Source organism: Alligator sinensis, unplaced genomic scaffold (assembly GCF_000455745.1).
Source record: "Alligator sinensis unplaced genomic scaffold, ASM45574v1 scaffold138_1, whole genome shotgun sequence".
Lineage (NCBI taxonomy): Eukaryota > Metazoa > Chordata > Crocodylia > Alligatoridae > Alligator > Alligator sinensis.
In genome coordinates, this window is record NW_005841862.1 from 5056765 (window position 1) to 5067389 (window position 10625).

Sequence of the window (10625 nt, forward strand, 5' to 3'; positions counted from 1 at the left end):
AGGCAGAGGGGGGGTGGGGGGGGGTGCTGATTTCTCCACAGCCTCCATCTTTAATATATAGTCCCTTATATGAAGGTGGAATGAACTTTGGGTTACCTTGTGTAGAGACATGTTTGCAAGGCCAGATTCCAAGCTTTTGTTGATGTAAACAAGAAAGCATTGACTTAAGTGTTTGGCTATAGTCACACAAACAAAGCAACTGGAACCCATTACCATAAGGAAAAGTACTCATTGTCAAGAGTCAGAATGTAACTGATAATATCTGAGGGCATCCCAGTTAAACAGTTGCTAAGTATTTATCAGAAATTCTTTACTTAGCTGGGCAGGTAGTCTTTATGATCAATCTTTTTCATTAACATATACACAATGAAGTTATAGATAGATGCAGGTCATTAATAATTGTATATATATATGATTGTAAACCCGGGGGAAGTGAGGAATCATGGACTGGAGCTGTTGAAAGAACCAAACAAGAGCTGTTGAAAGAACCAACACCCATCCTCCCAGTTATGATTGTATTTTTGCATTTCCATTGCCTGATTTGAATGCTAGTTAAATTTGTGATTAGTTTACCAATAGTGATTCTCTTGAGAGAAGCCAGGTGTGCTCTCTCTATTTCAGGGTTCCATTTAACAAAGTAAGCTCCCTTTGTCTCAGTTCGGGGATAGAGGTCTTTCCTTCCTTCTGTACCTATAACTTTGAATCTACCTATAACTTCTAGACTAGGAGTAAGTCCTGAAGAATTACAGGAAAACGCCTTAGCAACTGTTCACATAAGCAGCATATAGTTTTTAACAGTGTGTGTGCAATTGAACCATCAAAATTCCAAATGACCCTGGTGTGGGCCTGGCAGCCAACTCACAATAGTATGTAAGCACAACACCCTGAAAGATACAACTTTCCAAGAACAAAATTGACCAGAGTATTGGTATTCAACATTAACTAAGGAAGTTGAGTGTAATTCCAAATAGTCTTAGTTAACTTCCACAACCATTCAAGGAGTATTTCACACTAAATAACTGAAGAAAGTTTGCACACGCACTTACTGTGTAACAGTAAGTTTGCACACGCACTTACTGTTTCATCATTGGAAAATGGACACCAGCCAGAATGCAGTTTGTGCTCTAAGGGCCAATTCTATTCCACCTATTGAGAATCTAAAGTAGACTCTATTCCACCCCTTTCAAGTCCCTGAAAATCCATTAAATGCATTTACTTTTGAAATGCACTGTCATCTTATCCTTAAGATGAAATCAAAGGGCAGCAAGGAACAGGAAGACCCATTGGTGGCCAATGTAGTCATACAGGCAGAACAAACAGCTGTCTAAAGAAGCAAATTGTGGGGGGTGGCAAAAATGGTGGTCTGGGCAGCCAGGCAGCCTGCCGGCACTCTGAGCAGGTAGGTGGCACACATGCTCAGCCAGGAGTAGCCACTGTCTGGATCATCTGGGCCCAGAAAGCCCGACTTTGTTCCCTTAGGCCAATTTTCTCTTTCCCCTCCCTCCTTCTCCAAGTCCCAGACTTTCCCTGATCCCTGGCCTCCCACCCCCATCTCCAATGACTCCAGGCACACTTTGGCTGTTGCCCAGAGATGGCAAATCAAACTGAGGAGCAGAGCCACATGTCCCCGATGTGGTCCTGGCCATGTGGGCAGGAGCAGGATGCAGAGGGCAACTAAAGCAGGCAGCCTGGGCTTTGGCTGCCTCATGCTCTCTGGGTTCATCTACATGTGCAATTAATACACCTGAATTGTTTGTCCTGAAAATTTAGGTGCATTAAATTGTGCCCAGGTGTGCATCTATGGGTCAGGAGCAAACTAAGCCTGACAGGAGCAGCTTAGTCCAGGACACCTCCTGCCCTGCTCTACCTCCCTACAGCAGCCAGGGGGAGTTCCATGCTCCCCTGGGTGCCAGCTCTGGAATGGCAGGAGCACTGAGGGTAGCGCTAGGCTGGCAGGGGGCATGGGGGTCAGTCCTGAGCTCTGGGGGTGGGGGAGGAGCTGACCCTAGCTGTGGAGAAGTTCCAAGTGGCACAGGGTTCAGGTCTGGGAAGGCAGGGCAGTGACAGCCTGGTGTCCTGGGCTGGCAGTAGGGAGCTATGTCTTCTGCTCCATGCCCTTGTGCTGCTCCAGGTACCTTGGAGTATTGCAGCAAGGAAAAGAAGTGCTGAGTTGGGGGAGTGGGTTGCAGCCAGCCAGTGCAAAGGGAGGGAGGAGTTTTCCTGGCTTTCCTCACTTGATCCTTGGAGCTGGGCAGCTACAGCTACTAGGGGGCTGCCTCTGCCCAAATGTTTCTTTCCCCTCTGTCCCCCTGGGGGGTGAGGGGTCCTTGCCAGGGGGTGCAGCTTGTCCTGCAGCTGGAGGAGGAGAGAGGGAAGGTGGGGAAGGCAAGAGGATCCTGGGGGAGGTGCAGCTGGTGAAGGCCATCGAGGCTTCTGAGAGTCTGGGGCAGGGGATGCATCCCCATGCAAAAGAGTTGTCTTGGGGAGGGTGCAGGCTGGGGGGATGCACCCCATGCAGTACAGCTGCTTGGGGGGGAGGGGGCACACATGCAATGGAGCCACCTAGGGGCAGGGGAGCACAAGGCTAGGGAGTGCACTCTGCTTTCCCCCATAGCTGGAAGCATCATGACCCATGTGCACTATAGGTGCCAGCCACTGCAATGTCACTGACCACAAACCTGGTCAGCAAGAACTAAGACTATGACTACAATTCAGTGCAGCCCTACTTCTAATCTGAGGAGAAGGGGAACTTCTACCTAGTGGCACAGCAATGGAGCAGTGAGCTGCAGCTGCCTGCCCCCTCTGCGGACATTTGGAAGAAGTTTGAGCTGCTGCCCAGGTCACTGCTGTTGCCCAGCTGCTGTGCTATCTTCCTGTCCACTGCTAACTGCCTGGAGATGGTGACAGAGCTCCTGGGTGGCAACATCTGTGACCCCGATGACAAAGCCTTCCCCAAGTCCATCATCATCCAGGATTGCATGTGGAGCAGCTTCTTGGCAATCCTAGATGATGACGGACTTGGTGAAGGGCTTGTCATCGGGGTTGGAGATAAAGATCTGGTTCACCACATGGCTGTCCAGCAGCTCCATCACCATCTCCAGGTAGCTGGTGGTGGATGGGAATGTGGCATGGCAGCTGGGTGACAGTGGGGGTGTGGGCAGCAGCATGACCTTCTTCCAGAAATCCTCAGAGGGGATGGGCAGCTGCAGCTCACTGTCCTGTTGTTGCACCGCCAGGTAGAAGTTCTCCTCCTCCTCCAAGTGGAAGTAGGGCTGCATCGAGTTGTAGTCATAGATCTTGCTGGTCAGGCTTGCAGTCAGTAGCATTTTAGGAGCTGGCACCTGTGGGTACATGGGTCAGGATGCTTCTAGCTGTGGGGGAAAATGGGATGCGCACCCCCAGCATACCTCCCCCCCGCCAGCCTGCATCCCCCTCCCTAGCAGCTCCATTGCATAGGGATGCATCCTGCCCAGAGTGGCTCTATTGAATAGGGTGCATCACCCCAGCCTGCACTCCCCCAAGGTGACTCTACTGTATAGGGATGCACACCCCGCCCAAGCCTCTTAGAATCCTTGATTGCTTCCACTAGCCACGCCTCCCCTGTGATCCTCTTTCCTTTCTCGCCTCCCCTCACTCCTCTTCCAGCTGTGGGACAAGCTGCACCCCCTGGCAGAGACCCTTCACCTCCTGTGGATGTAGAGGGGGAGGAAACAGCTGGGCAGAGATGGAGACAGCCCTCTGGCAGCTGTGCCTGCCCAACAACTGAGGACTGAGCAAGGAAAGCTAGGCAAAAACTTTGCCCTCCCATTGCACTGGCCACCTGCAACCCGTTCCCTTCTTAACACCCCCCTTCCCCTGCCCTGATGCTCCAAGGCACCTAGAGCAGCATAAGGGTCAAGCCCCGAGTGGCATGGAGCAGGAGGTGTGGCTCCCTGATGCCAGCCCAGGACACTGAGCTGCCACTGCCCTGCCCTGCTTACCCAACCCTGAGCTCTGTGTCACTCAGAACTCCCCCCAGAACCAGGGTCAGCTCCTCCTTCACCCCCAAGAGCTTGGGGCTAAGCTGAACAGCATTTGAGGCCCCTTGCTTCCTGGGCTGACTAGGAGCGATTTGCTCTGGGTTCAACATCTATACGTGCATTCAGGCACATTAACATAAACCGCCATTGGCTAGTACCTGTATCTGTCAGTACTAACAAACAGCACTTTACATTCATCTACTGCCCAGTAACTGCTGTGCATGTGTAGACAGTGATGCGTCACTGCGCATTAGATTAGTCTAATTTGCAGTAAAGTGCTCATGTAGACGTGCCCTCTGTGTACATCTGTGACCCGCTTTTCTTTAAGGCTCTGAGGTGGGGTAGACCAGTGGGAGTGGAGGCCTGCATTTCCCAGGCAGGCAGCTTCCTGCAGTGGCCAGAGGCATGGCAGACAGTTGGGCCTCCTCTTTTGCCTCTGTCACGGGGTGGGGTCCTGGAGGATGGCCGTGATCTCCCCAAGGCACCCTTACCATGCCAAGTGGGCCCAATGAGCACCCTCGATCCTCACCCATCACGTCTTTGATGACAAAATATATAATTGGGAGGCTGCCTTTCACACCCTCTTGGTCACAGTTACCTGTACACTCTGACCCCGTGCCTTCCCGGACCCCTGGTAGGTCCTGCTCCACGATAGATGGTAGCACAGTTGTTTCGGGGCACCCTAGCCTTATGGGCTATGCGGGGCTCCAACCATCCCTTTACCACGCCCCAAGCCTCGCAGATGGAATTGATGTTGTTTGGTCACAGCCCTGTTATAATGTCCCCTATTGTCCTCTCTGGGCCCTGCGCGACCCTGGTCTCACCCTGTGCCCTCTCAGGCACTTGTCAATGCTGCCCCTTTCTCTGGGGCTTCTCCAAAATGCTGCCCCCTTCTCTGGGGCTCACTATACCTGCACTGGGACTTCTTGCCAATGCCCCCGCTCTGGGGTTTCTTACTGCCCCCCTCTCTGGGGCTCAACACACCCGCACTGGGGCTTCTCATCAACGTCCCCTCTCTGGGGATTCTCAACTGCCCCCCTCTCTGGGGCTGGGGTCAATGCACCCTGAATGCTGCGCCCTTGCTGATGCTGGGGTCCCCACACTGCTGTGGGTCCCCTATGAGGCCTCCTCCAACCCCTAATAGCCTCACCCAAACCACCGGTCTTAAACAGTAAACAAAACGGGAGCCCCTCGGCTATAACATAAACGGAAGCCGCCCGGCTATAACAACATTACTCAAAACACCCCATGGATGCTCCATCCTTTATCCAGCCCTGGGGCTGTACCTGCAGTCAGGCCTCTCCTCTCAGCTTTGCTCAGGGGGAGCTCCTTGCTGCTGGTAGAGAACTGCCAACCTGGCCTCAGCCCCTGGGTTTTATATGGGAGCCAGGCCCTGCCCCTTCTGGTCAACTGACCTCCTCTGGTTGCCCTGGCAACCAGCAGCTAGGCTTGTCACTCACTGCTAGGGCTCTTTCCCTAGCAGTTTTTTTCCTTCTTAGGAGCAGGGCACCCAAGTGCTCTGCGACAGCCTCCTTTTGTCCTGAAGCCCCATCCCTTTGTGCCTCATGCAGGATGAGGGGAAGGGAGCTGCACTGCTCACAGGCTCCTGTGCCCACATGGGGATCAAGAGTTTGTCTCTGCAAGGTGTTTCCCTGTGCATGAGAGGGCAGCACTGGGGCAGGAGTTGCATGCACCCATCCTGCCTGTGGGAGGGAGGGCAAAAACATTTTGTTTGCCTAGGGTGGCAAAAATCCTTGGGCAGGCCCTAGACCTACTCACCTTTCATATTAACAGTTTTTCAGGGACTCAAGTAAGGTTGAATAGGACAGAACTTAGGTGTTCAAGTCCACTTATAAGCTTAGTAGGTGGAATAGAACCTGGAGTATAAGGTTGGTCAGGAGTTTGGTTCCTCACAGGTCAGTACATTTTTCTCTCAAGGGGACACAGTGATTTTCTATACACTCGAGAATAAAGTAATGAGCTGTGGGAACAAGCACCAAATTCCTGACCTCAGCTGTATCTCCATCTACTGGAGCACTGTCTATAAAGTGGTAAAGAAAAGCCAAGAGAAAAACAGGTAGTACCACTATACCAGATTTGACAGTCAAGAACTCTTGAAACAAATGTGAAAAATATTAAGTAGCCATTGTATATTCAGGGGAAAAAAAAGCAAATTGAATGAAGCATCAATTCATCCTTCAATGAAAGCTCTGAGTCAAATCACAGCTCTAAAACTATTATGAACCAAACTTGAAGTGATGACCTCAAAAATCCAGCTATAAAATCAAATAAACCAAGCACAGAGAACCTAAAGATAAATACTTAATGAAACCTAAGATTCGGGGAATACATAGAAAAGAAAGCTCATGGCCTGGTAATTAAGGAAATAATTGAAAATCTAGGAAACAAACAAAAATAATTCATACGAGGGAGGTGATAGTTACCTGATGCTGGTATAGAGAAGCAGTTAAATAACTTCCCTTCCCCAGAAGAACAAGGGATCAGAGAAAGAACTGTGTCTTAGAGCAAAGGGCTCATTGCATAGGGTATGTCTACATGGCACAATGCAGTACTGTATGGATACCTCACATAGCTCTAAAATAGCGAGACAGACTGATCACACTTACACTGTAGGAAGCATTACTATGGGTTAGGGTGTTGTTACATGTTACCTGTACCACAAGTCAAGAACTCTTAAGATGGGAGCATCTTCAAGTTAAGGCAGGAAAAGACAAACTAAGTGAGCTCTGAGCTTCTGAGAGAGAATCCTTTTTGCGGGGAGGAGTATTATTTCTAGCTTGTGTTACAGTAAAGTTAGACTGCTCCACAGGGCCAACAGGACTTTGGAATAGTCCTCCAGAATCTCAGGATGTACTCTTCCCAGCCCCGCAGCATCATCATCATACCCCCCACCCCCCTCTACATGGACAATCTATCCTTTGGAGCATTACCATCCTGGACTGACAGCCAAAGAAGTTGAAGGAGTCCCATAGAAGGTAAGAATTCCCTCCCCTTCCCCTCTGTGTTAAGAGGCACAATCTCTCCCTTCCCCTCTTCCTCTGCTCCCATTCTGGGCTTACCCCCCATCTCCCCTGGATCTCTTCCCCAGTTTCTAGATCCCTGCTCACCTGTGGCTGCTGGTGCTGGCCCAGGGGAGAGGAAAGCACCAGTCCTACTCCAGGAGTTGCACAGGGGCTGGGCTCAGCCCAGAGTGTCAGAGGCAACAAATGAACAGGCTCCCCCTCCCTGCCCAGCCCTAGTGGTAAACACCGAGGAGTTGGGTTCAGTGGTAGACAGGTTCCCCCTTCCTTTCTGCTCCCCCCAGGTAGTCCCAACATGCTGGAAGGGGGAAGGGAGAGGGAAGGGAGGGGGACCCCCCTGCACTGCCACTGCTTTCCTGACTGAGCCCAGTACACTTGCTCCTGTCCCTGTCCAAGGGCTGCTTCTCTTGCTCCTGAGACAGCACTAGCAGCCACAGGTAAGAAGGGAGCTGGGAAAGAGATCTGGTGGGAGATAGAGGTGAGCCCCAGGCAGGGGAAGGGAGGGGAGACATGGGTGCAGGGGGTGAGCCATGAGAGGTGGAGCCACTGGAGGTGGAGCCACAAGAGGTGGAGCCACTGGAAAGCTGGTGTGCAGCTCCTAGCCATGGCCCTGCTTGATAGCCCTGTAGCAGCAAGTCCAAGCAATGCGTGTCAGAGAGGCTATTAACCCTTAACATGTGACTACTTGCACAATGTGCTAACTTTAATGCCACCTAGCTTTAGCATATCCCAGTCCCAATGTGTACCACCACCCTTAAAAAGTTTTCTAAGCAGTTGCACAGTAATGCTTACTATGATCTAAATGAAACACATTCTAAACACTGGAGTTTTTGATAATGCTGGTGTGTTGTGGGAGCTGGGAATGACAGTCTGTTGTTGGTCCTAGTTCCTTCCCCACCACACCAGAGCTGGTTCAAGACTTCACCTCACAAGAGTCCACAGCTCACCAGTCTTGAACCAGCTCTGGTGCAGTGAGGAGGGGCTGGGACCAGCAAATAACTGTTTGTCATTCCTAGCCCCCCATTGCACTAAAGTCTCCTGATCATATAACCTCTGTGAAGCAATTGTACATTACCTCAACATATGTTAAATAATATGATCTGCTGATACTCCTCACCAGAAAAAGTACTAACTTTGCTATGCTACAATAGCACTTAGCATGTGTTTTACTGCTTCAGTGTTCAGATGCAAGTGTTTTACATGCAGTTAACATGTCCTAAGTGTAACGTGTGACAAGGCCCTGAATTCACTGTTTCTCAGCCTGGGGGTGGTGTCATGTGATGCAAAAAAAAAGGGTAAAGATGTCTATTTGATCAGCATTTATGCCGCCACAATTTTTTTTAAGATGGCAAAAATGAGAAATCAGATACCGTCTGTTTCCATCCTCAGGGTCAAAGTTAGGGTGATTTAGCTTCCTTCTATTGCTGCAGGATCATGGAAACTAACACTAAGATCATAAGAACTTCTGCACACTCCTAAGCAGCTGCCCTACTCTCCCTCAAAGTGGCTAAAATGTGTTAGTCTATATCTTTTGGGTATTGATACAAATTAATTACTGTGTCATTATGGCCATGTTCAGACGAACGCAGACATACAATATGTGGCACCACAGACCCATCTGCAGTGTCACACACTGCACACGCTGATGTTCCCTACACTGCTACCTTGCAGTGAAGGGGCGGGGCCTCCTGGGCCCAGGAGATCCTGGAGTCAAAAAAACCCGCACTGAAAAGAAGTGGGGCAATTCACATGGCAGCAGCGCCCCAAATCAGAGCCTAGCTGGTCAGAGCCATGCTCCAGCAGCATGCCAGGCTTCCTGCTATGGCTGCAGCCCTGGGAGGCCCCCAGGTAAGGCTACTGGAACCAGCACAGTTCCTGGCCCCAGCTTCCCCTACCCCACATGAGGTTACCTGCCACCCCCCTCGTCCCACCTTGCTGCTCAAAATATGCTGCTACTGGTCCCCAGGGAAACAAGCATCCATGTTCATCTGGATGTGCCATATATGCACAAATAATAAGGTCTACCTGGAAGGAAAGAGTATTTTAAGTGAATTTGAAAATATATTTACTTACTGTGACCAAAGCCTCCATTTTTTCTCATTATATCAATAAAAGCACCAAGGATTCTGCAGAGATTCATTACAAGTCCCATCTGCTGAACAGGAAATGGCTGCATTTTCTTGTGTCTATCTAAAAAGTTTAGGCCTTTTTCCATGCTTATTTCAAATAAACTTTCAAGGACCTTTACACCACTTCGTGGAATGATTCTGGAGATCTTCAATAGCCAAGTCTTAACGTATGGTTCCCATCCCAGATTAGTTGGATCCTATTAATTAAATAAAATGAGCTATATATATATTTCATCATAAACTCTCAGAAGTGTGTGTGTTCTGTTCAAAGTGTATAGTTTGATCCTGCTCTAAATAAAGCAGATTTTTTTTGTGCCGCTGTCTTCAAAGGGATCATAGTTTCATAGTTTGTAGGGTCGGAAGGGACCTGAGCAGATCATCAAGTCCGACCCCCTGCCATGGCAGGAAAAGTACTGGGGTCAAACGCCCCTGGCCAGATGTTCGTCCAGCCTCCTTTTAAAGACCCCCAGGGTAGGAGCCAGCACCACTTCTTTTGGAAGTTGGTTCCAGGTCCTAACCGCCCTGACAGTGAAATAGCACTTCCTAATGTCTAGCCTGAAACTACCCTCTGCTAGCTTGTGTCCATTGTTTCTTGTAACTCCTGGGATTGCTCGGGGGAACAGGGACTCTCCCAATGCCTGCTGGTCCCCCTTGACTAGTTTGTAGATCAGATGGAACACAAACATGTATTTGGACACCTGAATATAAAGGTCACTGTATTCCTATCAGTATCATAGGATAATGAGTTCTTAATTCAACCATCAGCCTATGTGATAGGTGGATTCAAATATTTGCAATCCATGTCTTTGGGTATAGAGGTAACTCTTGTACAAGGGTATTTGGCAACCCAATGCTGCATGTGTTTTGCTGCTTGTCTATATTATTATAAATAAATTATACATTATAATTCATAGCTAAAACAATAATCTATGATTGTTTTTGTTTAAAAAGCCTTACCACAAAAACCATTGCACATCTACTGACAGTAGCAGGGCTAGCCTGAGAGAGACTATCCACTTCAAATATCATTCTGATCCTTGATGGCAAGTTAATTCTTTCACTGTTAGCAAGACAGAGCATTCTAGTGTCATCTAGAACAGTATTTAAGTTTTCTATCCAAATTGTGTCTACTGGGCCATCCAAAATTATCCACTGCCAGTCATTATTAGTTTCACCTGCAAATAAGCATTAGACATTTGTTTCACAATTTGACTGTCATAAATGCAACAAAATTATATATATATATAAAAATAAAAGCCTTTGTCTGTCTGTCTGCCCATAACACTGTATTTGCACTCTGACTGGTTGCCTTGGCATCCAATCACAATGCTGACTGAAACAACCGATCAGAGTGCTCTGAGAACGTTCCGGACAGGAGGCGGCAGTGGTGCCATGCCGTCATGATGGCAGGGACAGAGGGGACAGAGCTGGGGGGC

The 10625-nt window shown here is 49.2% G+C and overlaps 1 protein-coding gene across 1 annotated transcript in view; it reads right to left on the minus strand.

The window, feature by feature from the left end:
- Positions 1 to 10364, minus strand: part of DNAH14 (dynein axonemal heavy chain 14) — a gene marked incomplete at its 5' end in the record, with an annotated part of 183029 nt that extends 172665 nt beyond the window's left edge. Inside the window, 3 exons of the mRNA XM_025216414.1 lie at positions 574 to 735; positions 9134 to 9386; positions 10147 to 10364. Of these exons, the coding sequence (XP_025072199.1) occupies positions 574 to 735; positions 9134 to 9386; positions 10147 to 10364 (633 nt within the window). The remainder of the gene's footprint in view (positions 1 to 573; positions 736 to 9133; positions 9387 to 10146) is intronic.
- Positions 10365 to 10625: the final 261 nt, after the last annotated feature.